This window comes from Malaclemys terrapin, chromosome 10, assembly GCF_027887155.1.
Source record: "Malaclemys terrapin pileata isolate rMalTer1 chromosome 10, rMalTer1.hap1, whole genome shotgun sequence".
NCBI lineage: Eukaryota > Metazoa > Chordata > Testudines > Emydidae > Malaclemys > Malaclemys terrapin.
The window spans coordinates 6,315,119-6,340,899 of NC_071514.1; the positions used below are offsets into that span (position 1 = coordinate 6,315,119).

The 25,781-nt window shown below is 46.2% G+C and overlaps 1 protein-coding gene across 2 annotated transcripts in view; it reads left to right on the plus strand.

Annotated features, from left to right (window-relative positions):
- Positions 1-25,781, plus strand: part of DPP8 (dipeptidyl peptidase 8) — a 46,033-nt gene that overhangs the window by 2,903 nt on the left and 17,349 nt on the right. For both annotated transcript variants that reach the window (XR_008446403.1, XM_054041181.1), the window contains exons 2-13: positions 3,479-3,541; positions 4,523-4,792; positions 8,062-8,174; positions 10,983-11,156; positions 12,059-12,227; positions 13,781-13,891; positions 15,543-15,671; positions 16,945-17,006; positions 17,271-17,371; positions 19,316-19,493; positions 21,211-21,370; positions 24,023-24,102. Coding sequence is in view for 1 of the 2 variants with exons in the window: in XM_054041181.1 (XP_053897156.1) it covers positions 4,534-4,792; positions 8,062-8,174; positions 10,983-11,156; positions 12,059-12,227; positions 13,781-13,891; positions 15,543-15,671; positions 16,945-17,006; positions 17,271-17,371; positions 19,316-19,493; positions 21,211-21,370; positions 24,023-24,102 (1,536 nt within the window). In the remaining variant the exon portion in view is untranslated. The remainder of the gene's footprint in view (positions 1-3,478; positions 3,542-4,522; positions 4,793-8,061; positions 8,175-10,982; positions 11,157-12,058; positions 12,228-13,780; positions 13,892-15,542; positions 15,672-16,944; positions 17,007-17,270; positions 17,372-19,315; positions 19,494-21,210; positions 21,371-24,022; positions 24,103-25,781) is intronic.

Here is a 25,781-nt window from a genome sequence, read left to right on the forward strand (position 1 = left end):
AGTGGGGCGCTCCCCCCCCCCCCTTGCAGGGCTACACACGCAGCCAGTGGGGCGCCCCCCCCCCCCCCTTGCAGGGCTACACACGCAGCCAGTGGGGCGCCCCCCCCCTTGCAGGGCTACACACGCAGCCAGTGGGGCGCCCCCCCCCCCCTTGCAGGGCTACACACGCAGCCAGTGGGGCGCCCCCCCCCCCTTGCAGGGCTACACACGCAGCCAATGGGGGGCCCCCCCCCCTTGCAGGGCTACACACGCAGCCAGTGGGGGGGCCCCCCCCTTGCAGGGCTACACACGCAGCCAGTGGGGCGCCCCCCCCCTTGCAGGGCTACACACGCAGCCAGTGGGGCGCCCCCCCCCCCTTGCAGGGCTACACACGCAGCCAGTGGGGCCCCCCCCCCTTGCAGGGCTACACACGCAGCCAGTGCGCCCCCCGCAGGGCTCTACACACACACACAGCCAGCGCTCCCCCCCCCATGGTCCCCTCTGCATGGCTACACACACACAGCCAGTGCTTCCCCCCCCCCAGCCCCGTCTGCAGGGTCACACACACAGCCAGCCCTTCCCCCCCACGGCCACCTCTGCAGGGCTACACACACACAGCCAGCGCTCCCCCCCACGGTCCCCTCTGCGGGGCTACACACACACAGCCAGTGCTCCCCCCACCCCGGCCCAGTCTGCAGGGTTACACACACACACACACACAGCCAGTGCTCCCCCCCACGGCCACCTCTGCAAGGCTACACACACACACAGCCAGCGCTCCCCAGCCCCATCTGGAGGGCTACACACACAGCCAGCGCTCCCCCTTTCCCCTCTTCCACAACACATGCTTCTCTTTACCTTGAGAATGCTCCCACACCCACAGCCCCCCAATCCCATCCCCCCTCAGGGCTACACACAATCCTTGTGCTCCCCACATACACAACCTTGCAAATGTACACACACACCGAGCTCCTGTGTTCCTTCCCCAGTGGGGCTACACACCCATGGCTGGGCTTCCTCACCTCTGGACTCCCCCTGCTACCCGTGTACATGCATCCCTGCTGTGCCTTCCCACAACCCCCACACTTTGTCCCCCCGACCCTGCAGGGCTCCATACACCCCCCCCCCCATGTGCCCACCTGCTCCCTGCTGCTGGTCCCACACTAGCCCCCATGCTCTCCCTCCCCCTCTGCCTACGTAAAGTCTTTTGTAATAACTTCTCCTCCCCCCTTTCCGTCTAAAGGGCTCTTCCCGTAAGGGCCTTATCTGCTGGACTCTCATACCCTCTATAGCGCCAAGGGACTTATCTGCAGGAATGGTCTCCCTGCCCCCATGCACCTGTGCCCCACATAGGGGGGATGTTTCCCTTCCCACATGCATGCACCCACTCCTGCCCTCCCCCGACATACCACTCACATGCAGGACCCTTACCCCAGATGGGTCATGCCAATAGGGGCGTTCTGACAGGGTATGTTTGAACAGGGAGCTGCTGTGCAGACAGCACTGCCAGGTGGGGAAGGCTGTTGGGAAGACCGAGCTCAAAGCATGAGAGTAAAATGCAACGGGGCTTGGACAGAGCCGCCTCCTATCTGGGTCAATACCCTCCAGAGAGACCTGTCAGGCCTAAGTGGTTTCTTTCCTCACCCCTCTCACACTCCAGTTAACACTGGGGATATTTAAAGTATGGTTGGAGAGGGAAAAAATCTCAGGCCTTCCATTTAGGTATCTCATTCTTCACAACCCGCAAAGCAGTTATCATAGCCTTTCTCTATGCTCCCCGTAATATAAGGAGAGATTGGGGGCAGGGAGGGTATTAATTAAGAATCAGCAAAGGAATATTAATAACAAGTTCTTATACAGCCCTTCTCATCCATGTGTCTCAAAGTGCTGTACAAAGGAGGTCAGTATGATTTAGATTTTACAGGTGGGGAAACTGAGGCACAAGGAGGGGAAAGTGACTTGCCAAAGTCCACCTAACAGGTCAGCATCAAAGTCAGGAATAGAGCCCATATCTTCTGCGTCCCAGCCCAGTGCTCTGTCTTCTAAGCCACGCTGCCTCCCTTTCCAAAAGAGGAAGTGATCCCTTTGCCAGGCAGCTTTCAGGGCCAGCCACGCTGCAGGTCCCTGACTCTTACAGACTGAAAGCTGTTTGTTTTCGGCTGGTCATACTCCAGCTTCCTCTCCTATTGCAACATCCTTTCTTGACTTCTAATGCATTTGAATAATGTAGAAGTTGTAGCTGTAACAAGAAAATACGTCTTCCTAATTGGCTGTGTGGGCAGATGTATGGGTGTTCAGCAAGCTCTAAAACCTGACCTGCCTGACACTTGCATAGCTAAGCCACTCCAAAGGATGTTATTCATAAGATACTGTTCTGTGGTGGTTAACGAGGAGACACCAATGTGGGCATCTAATCCCTCACTACCTCTCCATCCTCTGTGTAGGATGCAGTTCTGCCATTAAGTGGGTTTAAGCAAGGGTTATTTTGATGTCCTAAATATATTTGGGAGAGGGGTGTAGAAGATTGGGGGGGCTGTCGCGAGTGTCAGCTGAGTGAAAGGGGCTGATGACATTTGTAATTCAAATTCAGCTATGCGTGGGCAGACCCCTGCACCTATGTAAAATCCCATTGACTTCAACTCTTTATGTGGGTAGACATTTTTCATGCTTATCTGCCTGTTAAAAGCTGCTGCAGCTTTTTATGGGTATGTTGAAAACACTCCAGAATTTTGGAAACCTACCCAGGTAGGGGGGTGGAAATAACCAGAAATAATTTTGTTGGACTCTACAAAATATACAAGAGGTTTCTGATGCAAGTGTGAGGCCTGACCTCTTAAGTTCTGTTAGGTTATGAGCAAAACATTGCTTTCACCTAGGAAAGATTTTGGACACTCATCCAAATGTGCTCTGATTGTGATGGATGAGGCATTTCATTTTTGCTATCTGTTTTGTGCTTTGTAAATGGCCTGGACAAAGGAAAAACAGGGCAGAGATTTATTTGGAGAGGCCTAGTGGAAACTGAGACTCGGGACACTTGGGTTTTAGTCCCAGCAAGTCATTTCCTCTCCCTATGCCTCAGCTTCCCCATCAGTAAAATGGGGATAATGATGCTAACCTCCTTTGTAAAGCACTTTGAAATCTATGGATGATAAGATCTAGATAATATGATTATTCTGCAGTGATGGGGGCAAACTGGAACTTTTTCCAAACATGTCCTCCCCAGGCCCTTGAATTTTAGCAGTTTATATTATAATGGGCTGGGGTCCAGGTCACACCCAGCTACTTTGGCTGGTCTCCAGTTGTTATTCAGCTCGCCCGTTGTACGTTGTTGCTGTGTATATCAGGCACACTAATGTGTGTGTGTGTGTCTGTATTATAGTTGCCTGGGAGCTTGGACTTGTGTGGCTATGTGGTATAACTGGGACTTGTAGCAACATGGCACTCGTTTTATAAAAGAGAGTATTTTATTTTATTTTATTTTATTTTATTTTTGTTTTAGTGCCTGTGTAAAGTGCTAGACTGACACTCCTGGATGCTGGAGCCTTCTCTGTCCCTAGATCAGGTATGTAACACTTTATAGCAATGCCATCTTCCCTATGGTTCTCCCCCTCCCCCCACCCCCACCTTCCTCTGCACTGAAGGGACCTCCTGTAGGAGCGAACAAGCAATTCAGTTTCCATGCTGATGGCTCTCCATCCTGGCAAACTGAACATTAGCTCAATTTGTTAATTTCTGAAATGGGTCTCTAGGAAAACACTAAACAAGAGTTAGGCTTCCTGCTGGATGTTCACATTGCTCAACTGGAACTTAATGACACAATGGCCTGGCACTGTCTTGTGTCTAGGGAATGTTGAACCCGAGTGTCAACAGTTATGGTAATATTTGCATCATTGTTATTTAGCAGTAGCAGCATTGCAGTGCACAAAGGCTCCAGTTTTAGCATCAGGTTGAGCTACACAAAAGTAGACTGCATTTCTGCCCTGAAGAGCTTACAATCTAACTTGAAAGAAGACTTATCAAGTGACTGCAAAGAGAAGGAGAATGTTAATAAGGTCATGTGGTTGCATTGGTCAACTGTGCACCGTTGGATGGCTCCATATAGAGTATCTGGAACCTTCCCCTACTGACTGCTGCACCACCTTATTCATCGTTGGTTGTAATATAGGCTTATACTATACAGGTTGGTAACATATGCAGGATAATGACAGAGAAAAGTAATCATGCCAGATTGAACAAAGAACCACCAAGGACTTGTCGTTGTGCCTCCTCCGTAAAATGAGAATAAGCAGCTATTTAACAAAAGTAGGAAACTTTTTATAAAATATACATTGATCTGCAAAGTTCTTAATCCCATTCCCACATCTCATGCTTAAAGGTTTGGGCCTGAATGACGTCAAGGTATTTTCCACAATAAAAATCTTTGTTTTAAAACTTGTATTGAAATAGCAGTTTGCTTGTATTGGGCTATTTCTTTTTTGGAGTATATTTGCTAGCACACTAAAAGGCAGCTGTCTGAAGTGTCCCCTGTGTCCCGTTCTTCCAGAAACATGCAACATGGCAGCAGCCATGGAAACTGAACAGCTGGGTCTTGAAATCTTTGGAACGGCTGAGAGCGAGGAGCATGCTGAGGTCGAGGAGCAGCCAAAACCGGAACCCTTCTATGTAGAGAGATATTCCTGGAGTCAGCTTAAAAAACTGCTCACAGACACTAGGAAATACCATGGCTACATGGTGGCCAAGGCTCCTCATGATTTCATGTTTGTGAAGAAAAATGACCCCGAAGGACCCCATTCAGATAGGATCTACTATTTGGGTAAGTTGCTAGTGCAACCCATGTCTTGATTCAAACCCAGACAACCTCAGTGGTGGTTTTAGTGTTCTTCCTGTGAATAAAATGTATTGGACTGCAAAACCAGAAGGGCTCGTTATGGGCTTGATGCTAGAATTGCTGGTCAGACTAACCGATCGTCCTGGTCCTTTCAGGCCTTAACATTTGAGGGGGGGGGAGGGGGAATCTCCCAAAGGAAAGCGGGGAGGGTGGTGGAAACGTTATCACTTGGGACTCTTAGAACTGGACAAAGACTTAGAAAGTGTTCTTTAGGGAACAACCCTGCACTAGCTAGGGAGATGGAGTATCTGCCCATGGAGGTCTTTCTGGGCTGATGTCTCTCATTGTTATGAACTTGATTCTATTGAAAATAGGTTTTTTTCCCCCCCCCAAAAACACTGGTAGAACTTGATCTGTTTTACCTATTTGCTTGCACCCTGGTGGAGGGGGGAAAAGAGCATATCTGCATGTTGGCCTCCTAAAAAGAGAAATGGTAAGCATAATTTTCAGACTCCTCAATGCCACTGTTACAGATGGAGCATATTTTCCAGGGGCACTGCAGATAGCTGGGAGGATATGCAGAAATGGGGGCATATATATTTACACAAATGAAATGCTTTGTTTTTCCTGGAGTTATCTTTGGCTTCTCTAGTGAAAGGATGTATTCAAATGGTTATTCTTGGCCTCTTCTTCTCACTCATTTTTACTAATGTGGTTCGCTTAACCTGGGTAAATCTGGGGTTCTAAGTCAATGCTGTGCCCATTTCAGTACTTCCATGTGATTTTTGTAGTGTGAAAGGTACTGCAGGTGATGGGGGCAGGGCTTAGCATAGGGGGCGGGGCTTTGTGGTATCTGAATGTTTCTGTCCAAAAGCCACAGTAGTAAACATGAAAAATCCAGTCTGGGGGGAGAGGTGAAGCCCTGTACAGAGAACAGGGAGCCAGAGCTGAATTCTAACTTCAGTGCTTGCTTCTTGGGAAAGTCTACACGGGGATAAAAGCCTGTGGCTGGCCTGGATCAGCCGATTCAAGCTCCTGGAGCTCGGGCTCCAGGGCTGGAAAACTGCTGTGTAAACACTTGGGCTCCAACCCAATGCCAAAAGTCCAAACAGCAATTTTTAGCCCCGTAAGCCCACATCAGCGGATTTGAGCCAGCCGTGGCTCTGCTGTGTGTTTCTTATTCCTGTGTAAATGTACCTATAGAGTCTGATTAGCAATTCAGAATTGTGTGGAACCTCATGGAAATCCATGGAGTGCCACATGGGGGCACAGTCTGCCCACATGCTGATCCAAGACCTGAAACGGATGATCTGTCCCCCTCAGTTTCCCCACTCAGAAAATGGGGGTTAGTAACATTTTAACTGGCCTTCACAGCACCCCTGAGAGGCAGTTCAATGGACACGGTCAACTTGCAACGTCATCCATTTATAGCAATACTTTTAAAGGAATCGTTAGAGATTGAGCAGGAGGACCCAGAGGCAGATTTAGTAAACGGGCTTCTTTATTGTGGTACTTGTTCCCCTCGACCCAATTGTCGAGTAAGCACTGAGTTCATCACATCCCACTCTTTTATCTAAGTTAATTTGTAAATACCCACATTTACTACAATGCCCCCCAAACCCTTATTTAATAATATGAAGGCCCATATAACGAATATTAATAGCTATATACTGAATATAATTATATCTGCCCCTGTTTACAGCATTAAGCATATTATACAGACGTTTTTACCTTGAAGATGCATTTCTTTGCAGTAATTGTAGCCACAAGTTCCCTTAATCAGCAGTTCACAGGGAAGGGAGGAAGGGGCCATGACCCTGAGCTCATCTATGTAGCTGGGAAAGGAAGAGAGGGGGAGATAACACTTCTTTACTCAAAGGGTATTCTTTAGACACCCACATTCCTTATGCAGGTGCAATGCTTATCAGTCCTTAACAAGCAGAAGGGAAGTGAGAGGGATGGCAACTTTATCTATCAAGCAAAGAAATAGTGCCTGCCGGTGCCTACTCCCTATTACCATGATAGCGGTTTTCCAGGTCTTTCCTTAACCCTTACATATCCCAACTGTAATGTCAGGAACTGCACCTACCCTGCTGCTCCTTGTAGTTTTATTATCACATTCTTTTATATATTTAAAAGGTATATACCTTCCTCTGTTGTTGCTGTGTGAAAAACCCACGCAAATAAGGGGAATGTCTGAAACAGAGGAAGGCGAAACTGACTAGTTACAAAGTAAACAATGAAAAATAAAGAGAGAAATTGTTCTTTCATGTTGGAGAAATCTCGTAGGCTCCTTTTAATAAAAGGAGGTAAAAAATGTTCAGGCAGAAGAGTGACTGTTATGTTGAAAGTGATTCGTAAATAGGTCCAATCCTTCTGCTAAATCAAGTCAATGGCAAAACTCCCATTAACTTTAGTAGGAGCAGGAGTTGGCCCCAAAGGTTATAAAACATAGAACCATAGAATATTAGGGTTGGAAGAGACCTTAGGAGGTCATCTAGTCCAATCCCCATGCTGCAGATTAAAAATGTGCTGATTTGTTTTGTTTAACAAGTGTACTTTTTGGGGTGAGGGAGAAACCCCATCAAAAGGTAGCTGGAAACCCTCTCATTTGAGGTATGTCTACATTGCAATCAGGAGCTGGGATTGCACCACACATAGGCATAGCCGAGCTAACTTGCTAAAAATAGCATTGTAGCCACAGGCTAGCCACCTGAGTACAGTCCTGCTTCAGACCCTAGGTATGTACTCAGGCAGGTAGCCCATGCCACCACCTGTGCGGCCGCCACTGGACTCCAGTTTTTAATGAGCAAGCTTGAACAAAGCTAGCCTGGGTATGCGTGCGCTTGCTGTCCCAGGTGCAGTGTTCACATACCATTTGAGGCAAGGGGCATGACTCTGTAATCCAGCAAAGAGCTTTTAATAATTACGAAGCCCTGCTGCTGGAGCTTGATTTTGAAATGTCCATCAGTAACCGGTCCGGAGAATGTCCGTGTCCTAGTGGCAGCATGCCTTTGTGCCTGGCGTGGTGCCTTGTTCCAAAACTTCACCTACAGTCCCCTCCTCCTCTTCTGCTTGCTGCCCCGCCCCCCACCATCCCATGCTGTGAGCGAGGCTGCAGTGTTTCAGTGGTTCCCCCTTAGGAAGGCAATTGCTTATGCTGCTGTTGTGTCTTTTGGCTTATCTTTATCAACTCCTGGGAGAGCATTTGTCATACTTTAATAACGGGGAATGAATCCTTCTTTCCTTTATAGCCATGTCTGGCGAGAACAGGGAGAACACGCTGTTCTATTCGGAAATTCCCAAAACCATAAACAAAGCTGAAGTCCTAATGCTTTCCTGGAAACCCCTTTTGGATCTCTTTCAGGTACGTGAACATGATGACACTTTCTTTCCCTCATGGCAGGCATTCATGCTGCTCAGGCAAGCTGGAGTTATTGCAGTTGTGAGCCACCGACGGGCTGTGCAGTGAATGTCTTAAGGTCTTAAATGTTTTTACTTTCCCTCATGCTCAGCTAAGCTCTTGACTGTTAAATTTTAAAAAGATCTTGTCTTGTCAACTTGTCTTGTCAACTTTAGGAATTTTGTAGCCTTTTGTAAATCATAAAAAAATAATCCTATTCTGGATGGTTTCTGCTCCCTCTGCAGGGGTTGCAGTTGCTGCAGTAATTTTTCTGAAGGGAGAGCAAGGGACTTATTGTAGAAGCCTCACTTCTAGGGAGTCCAGGTGACTTCTGACTATACAGTCGGTTTAAAGGTGTCGCAGCTTTTGCCTTCCCCCAAATCCTCCTCTACCTGTCTACTATATGGCTGCCGTGTCAGCTGCAAGACTACAGTAGCCTACCGTGAATACCATGCAGGGGAGGGGGTTATTGATCCATATACTTGATCCCCCAGCTGCTTCTGGTCCTCATGTTGGAGTTCCGAGCTATACTCATTAGTGCACAGGTGGAATGTGCCCCTTATGTGGTCTCCCCGTGTCTTGTCCTTCCCCTCAGCAAACCTGCAACAGACTGCTGGTGTGGAAGGGTGGCAGGACTTGCCCCTGTGGCATTAGCTATGCTGTGAGCACCCTGGATGTTACTGGTCTGTCCCCTCATGAGGCTGTAGGTCCCACTAAAAATTCTCCTGGTGCTCTCATCCCTCCCAACTAATCACTGTGGATCTTGGCACGAGTTAGTTAAACTCTGTTATTACTTTTCCTCTCTAGGCACCGCAGACATTTTTAATCCTTTTACAGCAAGTTCTGTTTGCCTCGTAACCATCGAGCTGCCAGCCAGACATGCCTAGTGTGTGGACCTTGTCTGTATAGCAGTAAAGCCCCCACTAATGATTTGCTGCAAACAGAAACCTACTCTCACTAGGCTTTTGGGTCTGGAAGCGAAAATGGACAAACTGTGCAGCTTTCCGAGCGCCATTCCTGCCCAGGTTGCGTCTTTCTCCTTAGGCAGAATCTCCCTTGTAAACCTAGAGCTCCCTCGGCATTTCCAAATGCTTGCTCATTCTAGTGCCTGGTCCGTGCACACAGTTGCCTAATTTTAACCAAAGGGGGGTGAGTTTTAAACTGATTTAGTTAAATTGGCGCAATCTTGTCTGGATACTCTTTAAATTCATTAAAATTTGGCTTATATTGGTTTAGCTTGCAGCTATAAGGGCAAGTAAAACCAGTGTAACCAGTTTGTGTGTCCACATTGAAGCTTGCAACAATTTAACTAAATCTCCACCAGAAAGTTGCACTGGTGTCACTTAGTGTGAATTTAAACTGATGTCGTTAACAGGCTCTATGGACGCTCTTATTTTGGCGTAAGAGCAACTTATTTTGGTTTTGCTTAAATCAGGGGTGCCCAACCAGTGGCTCCAGAGCCACACGTGGCTCTTCAGAAGTTAATATGCGGCTCCTTGTATAGGCCCCGACACTGGGACTGGAGCTGTAGGCGTCAACTTTCAAATGTGCCGGAGGGTGCTCACCGCTCAACCCCTGGCTCTCCCACAGGCCCTGCCTCCACGCCACCCCTTCCCGCCCCCTCCCCTGAGCCTGACATGTCCTCGTTCCTCCCCCAGAGCCTCCTGCATGCCACGAAACACCTCATCAGGAGGTGCGGGGAGGGAGGGGGAGGCGCTGATTGGCAGGGCTGCCGGTGGGCGGGAGGCTTTGGGAGCGGGGCAGGGGGAAGCTGATGTGGGGGAAGCTGACGTATTACTGCGGCTCTTTGGCAATGTACATTGGTAAATTCTGGCTCCTTCTCAGGCTCAGGTTGGCCACCCCGGCTCAAATTGATTAGAAACAGGTTTAAAAAAAACAAAAAGGAGCTATTCTTGTACTGAACTGAGAGTGTCCAGACAGCCTTTCTGCACCAGTTTAACTGTGTTTTGAACAATTCAAGTTATGTAAGTGCAACTTTCTCATGTAGGCAAGCCCTAAGTCAAACCAGTGCAACTTGTGTGTAGGCCAACCCAAGGTTATTTTTGGCTTCCATCCTTCCTTTGAGAAATCAGATCTGAAACCAGCAGGAAGGAACATTCTGCTCTCTTTTCCTGTTCATTGGCTCAAAGGGTGTATGTATAACTCCCGGGACAAAATTGGCCTATGTCTGCCCATGCACCGACACTGGGAAAAGGTAGCACAGATCCTACAAAGGAAATGGCTGCATCTACGGGGGACATGACGAACATTTGTTACCCTGGTTCAAATAAGATCCCCAAAGATTGTTGCAGAGACACTTCCCCGACAACTAGGCATAAAAGCCAAAGGGGCACTATCTGCTCCCACCCTCCTTTCCACCCAAAGGGGCACTATTGATCAGACTCTTACCTCTACCTTGTATCAGCAGGACTTCTGCTCAGACAGGGCCTTACTCTGCTCTTGTTCTCCCTGGTGTAAATTGGGAATAACTCCATTTAAATTGGTAGCAGAATTACAACCGGCTTTACAATGATGTGAGATCTGAACCTGGCCCAGAGTTACTGGTACGAGGACAGAGACTCAAGAATGAGCAGGCTGCTTGCAGCCACTGGGATTCTCATTGGATTAACACGTTTCGTTGTTTGCCAGAGATGCTACTCAAGCAGCCAGTCATCTTTGGCTCTTTGGTGCCAGAGGAGATGCTTTCTGTACATGAGGATACCAAGTAAAAAGTAGAGCAAGCCAGATGATTTCTCCTCTCTTCCTATTCAGGCTTCCCTAGACTACGGGATGTACTCCCGCGAAGAAGAATTACTGCGAGAGAGAAAGCGCATTGGGACAGTCGGAATTGCCTCTTACGATTATCACAGAGAAAGCGGCACCTTTCTGTTTCAGGCTGGCAGTGGAATTTACCACGTAAAAGACGGCGGCCCTCATGGGTTTACTGTGAGTTCATGCACATTGCTAATCCTCCTGTTAATGTACTGTGTCAGGAATTTGTTTGCGGAAGAGTCAAGGCAATGAGATTTGTAGATCAAGCAGCCAGCAATGGATGCACTAATAATGCTGAGGGTCACTGAAATGCGTTCTAGAGATCGAGGGGGGAAATCACATGAAGTCGACTGCTAGTAATGTTGAGCAGAAGGGAGAAGAGGAGAAAGGAACGTGCATAGTAGCAATCTCCGGATTTATGATTTAGTGTAAGAGTCTTTCCATGAAATTACTGGTTACAAGGTTGCTACTCATTAGATTGGCCTGCAGAATTGAGAAGAGAACTTTGTGAAGAGCAGCTGGGGTCACTGCCGCTTAAGTGCTGAAGCTGGACTCCGACTTCCAAGCCAGACTAATTTCGTTTTAATATAACACATGCCTGATGTCAGTCTAATCGTATCATCTGATGGATGCTGCTGCATTCGCAGTGGGTTTAGCGAATGAGGCTATTGCATGCTTCAGCCAGTTCATCCATCAGGGTGCAATTTTTTAAAGTGCACTGAGCCTTTGTAAACAAGCTGACTTTCTGCTAGCGCTGATGAAAGATGTCTGTCTTAGGGGTGTTAGCGTGGCATCTGGGGAACCACTCAATAGGCACCGTGGCAGCAGAAGCTTCCCTACTGACAGCGTGTGGGTATTTTATGTTTTTCTTGGTTAAAAAAGGTTGGATTCCTCTCACACTAAGCCCTAGCATTTGAATGCAAGGTGAAGTTGGCTACTGTACCTGCCAGTAACACTTGTATCTGTACTTAATGGAAACCATCCATCTTTTTGGAAATGAACAGAATAACAGTTCAGCTCCTGCTGTCGGTGTGTTTTACATTGCTGTCTAATTCATCTTTTCTTCTTTTAAACAGCAACAGCCCTTAAGACCCAATTTAGTGGAGACCAGTTGTCCAAACATACGGATGGATCCAAAACTGTGCCCAGCTGATCCAAACTGGATTGCATTTATCCATAGCAATGACATCTGGATATCTAATATACTAACCAGAGAAGAAAGGAGGCTAACCTTTGTCCATAACGGTAATGCATGTTCAATTTACATTCCAGATCTTTAATCTCTTCCGCCGTGTGTGTGTGTGGTGGGGGGGGGGGAGGCGGGATATTCTCTAGACCAGTGTTTCCCAAACTTGGGATGCTGCTTGTGTAGGGAAACCCCCTGGCGGGCCAGGCCGGTTTGTTTACCTGCCCCATCCGCAGGTCCGGCTGATCACGGCTCCCACTGGCTGCTGTTCACTGCTCCAGGCTAATGGGAGCTGCGGGAAGCAGCGGGGGCTGAGGGACGTACTGGCTGCCGCTTCCAGCAGCTCCCATTGGTCTGGAGCAGCGAACTGCGGCCAGTGGGAGCCGCGATCAGCCGAACCTGTGGACGCGGCAGGTAAACAAACCAGCCCTGCCCGCCAGGGGCTTTCCCTGCACAAGCGGCGTCCCAAGTTTGGGAAACACTGCTCTAGACTAAATTTGGCACTGGCATTAATGGCGTCTATTGAAATTCATGTGAGTTGGCCCTGTTATTCCAGGGCTGAATTTGGCCATCTGTATGTCAGGTTCTCTCTCGTGTGTTTCTTCTGCTGGCATTGGGGAGCAATTCACTTCCATGTCCATGAAGTCTGGCAAGGTGGCTCGTTCGCTGAATGCATCGGGGAAGCTTTTCTCAGTGAACCCAAAGTTCTCCCTTTTTCCTGTGACTGCTTCCTTCAGAATGGAGGCGCTGTGAGCAGGGCAGAACTGGAGGAGAATTCCCACCAGTGACCGGACATGCTGCAAAGCTCTTGGAAGCGATCTAAAGTGCTTCTGACTTGCACACTGGCTTCTGCGTCATGTTCAGATAATAATTTATTTCTCTTCCTTTGCTTCTGCCCTCAACTGTATTTTACAGATGTACCAGTGTATGACTTGGATGAAGGAACAGGGGAAATATCCACTTCCAGGGTGGTTAAAAATCAATTAAAAATAAATTATGTTTAAGAGTTAAATACGTTCTTCTTTTTAAACATAAGCCCATTAAATGTGAAACTGACAACCCGTGTTAAGGTCTTAACTTCCTAAAATCCATATAAATAAATAATGCTGCATTAATGAGCCCTCCTCAAATTTTAAATAGTTTAAGGGTGCTGCTTTTTCAACGATGTATGGAAGCAGGGGGAAAACATCTTTCACTTTTGAGGTCATCTTAAGCTTTATAAGTAAATCACAATGTCATGCACTGCATTAGTATCTATATTATTTACAGTCTTTACAATGGAACGAATGCTGATACTGTTTTTACATTTTCCCCAATGTAAGTGCTTTCAGTTTCTGTTGTGCAGAAAAGCTTTTGCCATAATTACTTTTGGTTTTAGTTAAGCTAGCAGGTGCAAAGAGAATATTTTCTTCGTTAGTACTAGTTCATTCAAAGTTGAGAAACTGGTTGGAAGTTGAGAAAGCAGGAAGGCTTGTTTTCCTCTTCCAGTCAATTTATCCTGGGGGTGAGTTTGGCCAACGGTTGGGAAAACCCAACTTGGGAGTGTTTTTAGGTGCTGTGGCAGCAGAAAAGCTCAGATCTTAGCTAACTCTTTCTCATGTTGCCTGTTCAGAATTGGCCAACCTAGAAGAGGATCCCAGATCTGCTGGGGTAGCTACTTTTGTGCTTCAGGAGGAATTTGATAGATATACTGGCTACTGGTGGTGTCCGAATGCTGAGCCAAGTAAGTATGCTAAATGTAGTCTGTCTGACACGCATGAAACGTTGTCACTTTGGAGTCTCTCGCGGCCAGGGGTGCCTACCTCAGGGCAGACTGTCAAAAACAGGGCAGACACCCCAAACTGGTGGTATGTTCTATAATTAGATTTCACCAACCCAGTACTAAATGTGAGCTCTCAAAGTACTATAATAGTCTTACAATGGAGTCACAGACAGTCCCCTTAGACACTCCAGTCTAGCTTGCCATGCAGGTAAGCTGAACTATATAATAAATGGTCTCTTACACCAAAAATCAGAAAATATTTAGGTTACACCCAGTCCCAAGAGACCAGTCACTCACCCAGGTTGATTTGTATCCTAGATATCACATCAAAGACAACATTTGTAGCTAATTCTATAGTAAACTAACTAAAGGTTTATTAGCTAGGAAAAATAAATGTTATTGAGAGGTTAAAGGAGGTAAAATATATATATACACAGATGAGTCACAGTCTGTAATTCCAAATGGTAACAGATGGAATAATCTGCCAGTTTCCCAAAAGTCTCTCAGGGCTGCCCGGAATAACTCTGGGATCTCCATCGTCTTGTTCAGCTATTCTGCCCTTGTAGAATCCCAACCGTCCAGAGATGAAGAATTTTTTCTTGGGTCCATATTTATAGTTTCTTCTCACAGAAAACAAGCTGACAGTTTGGCTACCGACATGGGCTCTTTCTTTCATGATGGGAGAGTGAGGAATGCGTTTACAGTTATTGATCTCCCATCATCACACACAATGACCGCTTGCTTTGAAATGCACTGGAATTAGCACCTTTCCGCTATAGTCCTTCATTTACATTACTTGAGGCTTCTTTCTGTTTGATAAGTTACTCGTTGTAGGGGTATATACAGTGCAAATGTTTGCTGTTATATTCTAACGTGGGGTGTAGTTGAGTGAGAACAATACATGCGGCATCCTACAAGCATTTTATAGAACACTAAACACATTCTTGTCAACTTAATATCTAATATTTATTTTGATAATGCGAACACACAGATAGGCAAGACTGGTTTCTGGCTATACGTTTGTCAGTGCTCAGTCAGGCCTGGGGCCTTGGCATGAGCTGGCACGTGATCTGCCAGTGTCACAGACATTCTCTAGAAATTGGGTGGAAATGACCCCACCGCCACTGCCTGCTTCTCAGTCCGCTTTCCGGTATGACCCTCTGTTTGTAACTTTGCAACAGTTTTCTGTTTAATGCATGATGCCCTGGACAAAACCATGATTTCAGAGGGGGAGATAAGCTCTTAAGGAATGAGGATTTGCTTTTAGACAAGTTTCCCTATAGTAATATTGGAGAAAAGAACAAAGGGCGGGAAGTACGTACCATATATAGCAGAGGGGCTAATCTCTCTCTGTTTTTCATGAGAGGTCAGCTCGTGTCTGGACACGTAGCCTGGAAAGAAGAGATTTTTACTAACCCACGTGATAACAGCATTTGTAAGAGATTTAAGATTGTTTGGCATAGTGAAAGGTCAAATACAGTTAACTGGATAGCTGGAGCATGCAGTATATGATACAGCTTCCCCACTAATACCCAAAGGAACAGTATTGCTGTGTGCGATACATATATTATTACAGCTGTGCTGAATGTGAAATGTATTTGTTCCTTTCTAGCTGTCACCGGAGGCAAAATTCTTAGGATTCTTTATGAAGAAAATGATGAGTCAGAGGTGGAAATTATTCACGTCACATCGCCCATGCTGGAGACTAGGAGGACGGATTCCTTTAGATATCCCAAAACAGGTGAGACCATTGCTGTCTTCTCTCCTCTTTCCCCCGTCTCATCGCCTGGGACTCTCTCGTGTTCCTCTTGTTTTATGATAAGGCCCACCCTAGCCTCCAAAGACAAGGTTGTATGAATGATGCTGGTCGTGTGGCTCCTTTAATTGACTGCTGTGCTTGTGGACTGAATATGTCTCCGGAAGCAGCCTCCACGGACAGGGCCGGCTCCAGGGTTTTTGCTGCCCCAAGCGGCGGAAGAAAAAAAAAAAAAAAAAGCTGTGATCGGCGGCAGCTCAGCCGCCCCGCTTTCTTCTTCGGCAGCAATTCGGCGGCAGGTCCTTCCCTCCAAGAGGGACCCGCCGCCGAAGAGCCGGATGTGCCGCCCCTTCCCTTTGGCCGCCCCAAGCACCTGCTTGCTAAACTAGTGCCTGGAGCCAGCCCTGTCCACGGAGCTCAGACTACTCACTTGCAGCCATACCAGCTTTCCAGCCACAATGTAATGTAGGTCCTAAGTTCACTGCTGAACCTAGGTCTCTTGTGAGTTGGCAACACACTGCTATGTCTTCCCTCTTTTGAAGCTGCTGTCATGTGTTTATCTGACTGCGTGGCATTGTTTCTCTTTGCAACATCTCAGTGCAAACTCTGCAGAGTGATCACACGTGTTTCACTGAGGTTTTGTATTTAGCAGCTGGCAGTGCACTAGTGATGTGGCATGAAGGTTAGGAGCATTAGGTGCTCCTGGGCAGTCTCCAGGACCAGATACTTTCTGCTTAGAGCCTGGGCCACAGACTGTGTGTGATCCTGACCCATTATTACAGCCAGTGGTCGTGTCACTGCCCCTGGAATAGTAAGAGTATCCAGCAGCCAGCCTGGGGTTTTTATAGATGGCGTTTTGCAGCAGGAGGGTGGGAAACAAATATCATTGGAGCACTGTGCTATTTGGAAGTGGGTAGGCAGAACTGACACAGAGGCATGCTGAGAGCTAACTTACAGCTGCATGTGAAGATCATGCTGCAAGTCTAAACAGGTCAACACCTGTTCTGGAGCGCTGCTGCCTCCTCCTCTCCCGAAATCTCAGATGTGTCTGTTACTTCTTCCTTGACCCGAATTCCATGACCTCCACAGACAGCACATTGAGGCTAGTCAGCCGAAGAGCGTTCTGTTCTTTGCTTTTTTCAGTTCTATATGAGCAGAATTTCGGAATTATTCGAAACATGGGTGTGTCCTCCTGGAAGCAAACACACTGTCTGTTGCACAGTTTGTTTGTGACTGCTAATGCCGGTCTGTTTTACAGGCACAGCAAATCCAAAGGTCACTTTCAAGATGTCTGAAATAACAGTTGATGCTGAAGGAAGAGTAAGTTTTAAGGTTCATTTATTTCCTACATTAATTTGGCATTTATGACTTTTTATTTAATTAGTATCTCGTGTCAAAGCAAACAGACTTCTTTGTTGCGCAATTGTCAAATTGTTTATCTGTGGATCAGTGTTTCAAACAGGATAGGCCCATTCTAGTGTCAGATACCTGGTATGTGTGTATATGTACGTACACACACACATTCACACACTGTAACTTGGTGAGGTTATTTCAGTATCCCTGAATTGCTGTCCTCTTCAACAGATTGCAGCTGTCTTGGATAAAGAACTAGTGCAGCCATTCGAGATCCTGTTTGAAGGAGTCGAGTATATTGCGAGAGCTGGATGGACTCCAGAAGGAAAATAGTGCGTATGTTAAACCTGTCTCTGCTTACAGGGGTTGGGTTAGAAATGGACTGTTCTGGGCTCTGTCTTTCCCTCTGGCCTAAGCCTGCTCTTGTTTATGCATCGCTCCACCCTGGTTTGAGTGAAGGGGATGGGGGCACGTCTTCAAAATCAAATAGAGTCAAAACAGTCTCGGGTACTTATCTGACTCCATCACCATAGTAGCTGAGCATCGCACAGTCTTTTCTATGTATTTATCCTCCCAAGCAAGGTTCCCTCGGATTTTTTTCCATCCGTGTGCGGAATGAATTTTGTTACGTGCACCAATGTCGAGATCATGTGCGGTTGTGCGCCGCCAGTAGAAACAAAAATCCTAGATATATGTATTTTTAATAAGTTACCATAGGGATAATTGCTCCAGCCAGGACAGGTTAGGCATTTTAGAACTCACTACTCAAAGAATTAAATTGAAGCATAAGAGAGAAATAAAATTATGAAACGCACAGACCAGTCGAAAAACTAAAATAACAGCACTTTGAAAGAATACAATGACTGAGAATATATGTGCCTTGCAGGAAGTACCAAAAAGTAACAACAATAACACAAATATGTGTTGGGAGGAGTGTGTGTGTGTGTGTGTGTGTGTGTGTGTGTGTGTGAGTGACAGACTGTGTGTGTGCTGGCTGCTGGGGAAGTCCATGAGAGACCGTGCGCTGTCTCTTTAAGCACAGCAACACTCACCAGAAGGCTTGTTCAGACCACAGCCACTGCCAGAAGCGCTGTTCTGCTCCTGAGCCCTGTCCCCCCACCTTGTTCTGCGGAGATGGGGTACCTGGGTGGCGGAAGGGGGACACCCTGACATCAGCAGCCCCCTCTTCTCTGTACGGCAAGCAGGAGGGTCCTGGGAGCAGCTGGCCAGGGGCTTCAAGGCAGGAGTAGTGTGGCTGCAGAGCAGCGGAGGGAGGGGCACCTGAACACACACAGCTGGATGTGCGCTCCTCTGCTAATCAAATGAGCGGCACTTGATTGACTCTTGGGCGGCTTAGAGGGATCCCCCTGGGAGGCAGGGCAGTGATAATATCCCCATTTACAGATGGGGAATTGAATGCTAGAGAAACTGATGACTTGCCCAGGGTCACAGAGGCAGTCTGTGGACGTGGAGAGAATCGAATCCAGGGCTCCCAAGTCCTAGGTTAGCACCTTAACCACTGGGCCATCGTTGCTGACCAAACTCATTGGCCAGAAACCCCACTGTAAGTGCTAACTACATTTGCATGAAACTTTTAACCCTAAAGACAAGGTGGTGCAGTGTTTCTAACTCACAAGAATTGTACTTATCCTACCTCTTGGATCAAAAGCTGACATTCTCCTTTTAACATTTTTTTAACATGGAAGAAATACAGGAGCCTGCTTCCTGTGTTGGTTGGCTTCCTACAGAAATGTTAACAAGGCTACATGGGTAACTATCAACAGGCTGACTGGATCTGCTGGAGAGGACACTGTTGAGCCATTTAAGCTTCAGAATAATTTTTTTAAGCATCCAAGAAGACTAGAAATATCTTCACAAGTGGCTTTTAAATTTCAGTTTACGAACTTCGGCTTCCTCCTTCCCTTTAGATTTTTCTTTTCTTTGCTCCTATTTCCACATTCTGCCCTAAGCAGAATCCAAATCTGGTAACATTCGAGCTAGTTGAGCTTTTGAAACCACAGGGTTTGAGTGGGGTTGAAATCAGGCAAAACTAGTTCTTCTACCCCTACTTCAGAGCTGACGTGATTCTTTGAAATGCTAGAGGGAAAATTCGTTTTACCTGGCCAAAGTTAAGTGTCTTCTAACTGGATCTGAAATTGACCATTCTTGATGCCACCAAAATGCTTGGTGTTACTGAAAGTCAAATACAATTCTCTCAGCTGTCTAATACTTAGAAAAAATGCACTCATAATTATTAATATTTGTTTCTCCAATAGTGCCTGGTCCATCTTGCTGGATCGCTCCCAAACACGGCTACAGATAGTGTTGATCTCCCCTGCATTATTTATCGCAGTAGAAGATGACGCTATGGAAAGACAGAAACTAATAGACGCTGTGCCTGACTCTGTTACGCCACTTATTATTTATGAAGAAACAACAGACATCTGGATAAATGTAAGAATTTTATTTTTAGACTCTTCAACAGTATGTAGTTATGGGCATTATTTGTGTCACTCTTAATGGCATTGATATTATTTGCATTACTGTAGTGCCTAGAGGGTGCAATCAGCAAAAAGGTCTCCATTGTGGTAGGTGCTTTACAGGCACAGAGGAAGACAGTCCCTGCCTTGAAGAGCTTGCAATGTAGACCAACCAGGAAAAGGTTAGGAAAGCAGAGAGGGCAAATGATGTCCAAAGTCATGTGGCAGGACAATGGCAGAGTTTAGACTAGAACCCATCCAGCACCCAGTCTATTCGACTACACTATCTCTCAGCTTTGCATTAGATTAGACTCCGGCTCCTTCAGATCTCCTTAGATCGTTCACTGACCGCAGAGTCCGACAGACTGATGCTATTGGAGCACAGAATATTTTCTAGAATTAAGCACAAAACCAAAGAGCCCACGTGATTATCCTAATCACAACTATCTAAAACCGTCCTTTTACCTAAAACAGAGTTATGTCCCTCAGTATCTATTAATCACATTTATTAAAATTACTCACTGTGCCTCACCCTCTTACCTCTGTAAGGTTTGCTAATTGGGGCTGTCCTATATAATATGCTTACACTTGTACTACAGTCTGTAGAACCTCGCAGTGTGAAATGTCTGAGAGATTCCGGAGCATTAGTGCAACACCATAAAAAGGGAGCTGCTTACAGCATTGCAGCAGTATGACGCAGATGTAAGACTGATCTCCCTGAAATGCCATCTTCTTGGAACGCTCTACTCACAATAAGACTTGGAAACGTCACACACTGATTACAATTAGATCATTCAGCAGTGATCATGCTCTCTAACAGGGCATTTTAATGAACACTTTGTGTATAGCTGTATTCTCTTTGTGGTCATAAAATGAGACTTGCAATGTATCAAGATGTCTCTCACTTGCTCGGGGCTGTGAGCTGCACCAGTGGGCATATCGTCTTTTTCCCCCCCAGCATGCTAATTGTTTTCCCATGGTGGTTCCTACAGTTCAGCTCAAACCATGTGAATGCTCCTCTCCGCATACCTAAAATTACTGTCCCCCAGAGGGCAAGCAAAAGGTGACTAACACCAGATCACCATTCTTCTCTGAAATAACCTTTCCCTTCCAGGGTCTGCCTTGCAGACTTCGAAATAAGAGGCCATTGAATATGGAACTTCTCTGCAGCTAGCATTCTGTCAGCGGCTGCCCACCTTCCTCTGCAGAACCCTCCAACTGCCTCCTGATCTGAGCAAGGGACTGCAGGGGAGAAAGAACTTGGTAGAGTTTTTTCTGTGGGCTGGCACTAAAGGAGTGGGATGGTGACAAGGACAGTGGAAAGCAAGACAGTGAGTGAAGACACTGGCTGGGCTTGCACAGCCCATGTGGCTAATGTACACAGCAATCTGCAAGGTAATCCATTGCAGGAGTGGTTCTCAAATTATGGGTTGTAGGTGGTTTTTGGAGCCCTTCCATCTGCTCTCCAGAATGAGACCTCTTGAATGAATGTGTGGGGATAGGCCCCAGAGAGGATCTTTCTCCCCTGGAGTGGTCCATAGAATAAAGTTGGGTGAACCCCTACACTATGGTATAACATGCATCTCCTGCACCTGTCTGTGCCGGATCAGTGAGGAGTAATAGTTGCACAGGGACTCCATTGTGGTCCAAGTCCTATCGATAGCCATGAACAAACTGCTTTGTTTCTGCAGATCCATGATATCTTCCATGTTTTCCCTCAAACCCGCCAAGATGAGATAGAGTTTATTTTCGCCTCTGAATGTCAAACGGGGTTCCGGCACCTGTACAAAATCACCTCGGTTTTGAAGGAGAGCAGATACAAGCGATCATGTGGCGGTCTCCCTGCTCCAAGTAAGCAATACCACTCTCTCTCTTTAATTGGGCACTTGCCATTGAATATTGGTCAAGTAACTGCAGCCTCTTCCAGAGGGTAGGACAGATCTCTTCCTCCCTCCCTAGTGTAGAATGGCCCCCATCCAGCAAAGTTTTGAAGCATGTACATCATAATCATCGTAATCCCTAGCTTTTGTATAGCACTAGTCTCATGACATCACTGGGTCTACTCACTGGCTCAACGTTGCCAGTATGCTTGTAGCGGGAGGAAGGATGGATGGCACAGATAATTCTATATTCTGTATGTAACGGGCTTCATTTTAATCATGGTTCTTCTTAATTAACAAAGGGGGAGATTTTTCAGAGGCACAAATGGGAATTAAGCGCCCACATCCCAGCCCGAACTGAGAAATGTGCTCTGTTGGCTTTTTTTTTTTTTGGTCAAGATAAACGATGGGCTTATTGACATGCTGTCCTGGTCTTGCAGATTAACCAGTCTAGTAGTTATGTGGGCCATGTCCAATGAGAAATAAACTGTGGTGAAATCTGGGGTCTCCAAGTAGTAAAACTCTTTGGTGTACAGGACTGTGCATGGACTGTGGATGTAATGTGTAAAAATAACAGTCTCCTCTCTGCCTCTAGGCATAGATTGCAATATAGAGATTTAAAGTAAAGAACACACGCTTACCGCACTGTAGAAAGATGTGCCTTGGGTTTTATGCCTAGAAGTACTGAATATCTGATTGGGGCCAAAAATTGGCCTTCTTTTTAGGGTGGGGAAGGGAATAAAGACCACACCACTATACCCAGCGTGCTGGCCCTAACAGACTATTTATAGTGCTCTGTCTTATAGCTGCTGCTTGGACAGATGCTAACAGAACATTGGGAACCATTAGGAAAGGGATCGATAATAAGATAGAAAATACCATAATGCCCCTATATAAATCCATGGTACGCCCACACCTGGAATACTGGTGTGCACTTCTAGTCACCCCCATCTCAAAAAAGCTATATTAGAATTGGAAAAAGTTCAGAGAAAGGCAACAGAAATGATAGGGGTATGGAACAGTTTCCATGTGAGGAGAGATTAACAAGACTGAGACTGTTTAGCTTGGAAAAGAGGCGACTAAGAAAGGATATGATAGAGGTCTATACAATCATGAGTGGTGTGGAGAAAGTGATTAGGGAAATGCTATTTATCCCATTAGATAACACTAGAACCAGTGGTCACCCAATGAAATTAACAGGCAGCAGGTGTAAAACAAACAAAAGGAAGTATTTCTTCACACAACGCACAGCCAACCTGTGGTGCTCATTGCCAGGGGATGTCGTGAAGGCCTAACGTATAACTGGGTTGGAAAAAGAATTAGATAAGTTCATGGAGGATAGGTCCCCACATGGCTATTAGCCAAGATACTCTGTGTGTCCCTGAGCCCCTGACTGCCAGAAGCTGGGGCTGGACAACAGGGGATGGATCACTCAATAATTGCCTGTTCTGCTCATTCCCTCTGAGGCACCTGGCATTAGCTACTGTCAGTAGACAGGATCCTGGGCTAGGTGGGCCATTGGTCTGACCCAGTGTGGCCATTCTTCTGTTCTTATGGCAGAGAAATTAACAGAAGAAGCACACTGACAGCTACTGCAAATGGAAACACAGGACCACGCAGTTTAAATAAAATAAAGTTACTGGCAAGGTTAGGTCAAACTTTGGCCCCAGTCAGGTGTACAATACAGTTATGTACAGAACCCTTGCACACCTTGCTACACTGTGTATTCTTTCAATTTAACTCCGATATTGCAATCTGTGCCTGGAGGCAGTTAGGATACTATTGATCTATTTGCTATGTGAGGACAGCATGCTCAGCCCTGCATACTAAAGAAAGATGCATCTAATTTTGCTAGTTATAGCGTCCCAGTGTCAGGCAGTTGATTTTTTCAGAAGGCAAAATCCCCTTTTGAAATAAAACTCATTATTCCTATAGTGGTTAAAAACCTAGTACTGTTCTGTCTTTTACTAAACCTAGTACTATTGTGTCTATTGGTCTCTCTAGCCTGACTTCCTACCTCTGATAATGGTAAATAGCTGATGTTTCTGAGGAAGGCAAGATTTCCGTTTAACATAAAGCTGTGTGTAATGTTCTTGGGGAAATTAGAAAACCTTGACATTTCAGAGTTTTATTCTTCCGTTTGATTTTTGCAAAATCCTTCAACTTTGCAGCTTCACTCAAAATAGAACTTCTTTTTGAATGAAAGTGAGCCGACCTGATCAAAAATGGTGCTATTTTTTCCAGCAAAATCCCTCATTTTTAACACCTTACCCTTACCAATTCCATAAATCAGGTTTCACATGTTTCAGTGCAAAACCTGCCTTTTTGTGCAAGTGTGGTGGGAAAAGGAAACATTGAAGGTTGCAGAACAAGATAGGGAGAAACTGTTGAATTGAGAATTCTTTGATATTTTTTCCGTATGTCAGTGATCTCTTCCTGGAACACTCCAGCCAGCTGTGTAACGCTGCGCTGGAGAGTGGCAGGGGTGTGATTATTTTTTTTCCCCCAACCCCAGTTTTTGACTAGGTTAAAGCAAGCAAAGCCTGAACGGTGAAGTTCTATTTGTAAGGCTTCATTGTGATGAAAAGTATAAAATCTCTAATTGTACGTGTCTTGTTTATAGGTGACTTCAAGTGTCCCATCAAAGAGGAATTAGCAATTACCAGTGGAGAATGGGAAGTGCTTGGTAGACATGGTTCCAATGTATGTCCCTTTATTTTACTTTTCTTGAATGAAGATCTGTATCTGTAAGATACATCATTAGGCCTATGTGATAGCCTGGGTTAAACTCTGGGTTAGATAACAAACAAAATTAGTTGGGTCCTAAAGTCCCTCGTGGACCTTGTGGTTATCTTGCCAGACTATACAGCTACCCTCTTCTGACTCGAGAGGGAGTCAGTCAGGTCTAAGGAACAGCAAGGGCACGTAGTGGTGAGGATCTAGATAGAATGGTAGAGCTGTATGGAGGACGCCTCTGTTTGTCTGGTGTTACGCAGGGCTATATGATCATGATGATCCCTTCTGGCCTTAAAACCTGTGAATTTGATCTTGGCGTTGTGCCTGCCAGAGCATCTCACTAAATGGGAAACAGCTCTGGGAACAATCTGGGGATTCTCTTCTTAGGGGAATGACCTCTCTCGTGCTGAAGGTTACACACTTGGTTCTGGAGAGTGGGGAGAAGGTGCAGGCTGGACACTCCTCATGTAGCTCTGCTCCTGGTGTCTTGGCCATGCATCCCACCCTTTGTGAGAGAAGAGAAGTACCCATATTGTAGTTTCTGTGAAGGGCAGGATTGCTGAGAAAAGGAAAAGCTGCCTGGAATGCCTTGAGGTCTTTCAGCTGTCCAAGCCCATGCTGTGACCTTGCTGTTTGCTGAATAAAAAGTGCTATTCACAAACTCATTAACTTCACCCCCACAATCAGACCTCTCACATCAGAAAATTAACATGGAAATCCACATAACTGCAAATATATATGATGCAGCAGAGATGCAAGAGACTGTATGGAATCTGGAAACTGAGTTACCCTTCTCTCACGCATGGGGTGTCTCTTGAGGTCAGGTTTGGGGCAATATCGAGAAACTTTCCCAAGCTGTATTCATTCTGGGTTAAACTCACCCCTGTGCAAAGAGCCAGCGCAAAGGGTGTCCTCCACATCTGTCTGCCTTTCAGGACTAGGCACCGCTCTTGGGCCACTAAACCCAATGGAAGGCTGTGGGTGGAGGGAGGGTAGGCCTTGTGTGGACAGTCTGCCTGGGGAGAATAGTACCCTGGTGCATTAATAGAGGAACTGGGTCTCCAGTCAAGCCCCAGCTTTAAGTACAAAAGTGGGGATGATTGATTGGTTCAGCTGGTGAGCAGAACATAAGAACGGCTGTACTGGGTCACACCAAAGGTCCATCTAGCCCAGTATCCTGTCTACCGACAGTGGCCAATGCCAGGTGCCCCAGAGGGAGTGAACCTAACAAGTAATGATCAAGTGATCTCTCTCTTGCCATCCGTCTCCACCCTCTGACAGACAGAGGCTAGGGATACCATTCCTTACCCATCCTGCTACTAATGGACTTAACCTCCATGAATGTACCCAGTTCTCTTTTAAAAAAAGTAGCCAGTGCTGCTTTGTTTTTAATTTTCTCAAAGGTGCTGCTTGTCCTCTGAGCTCATTATTTAACTCACCACTCCAGCCCTGAGTCTCTGGTTTCAATAGTGGAGATGAGCAGCACAGAGAGGCATCTTAAGCGGATGATTTCCTTTGCTTTGTGCTCTTTGTTTCTCAAGAGTTTGCCACACTCTAGTAAAGAGGTTCATAATGAAGTATGGACCTGCAGGGAGGTGGAAGGGGGAGAGAAGTAGCACTGCAAGTAGATGGAAGGAAAATTTCCA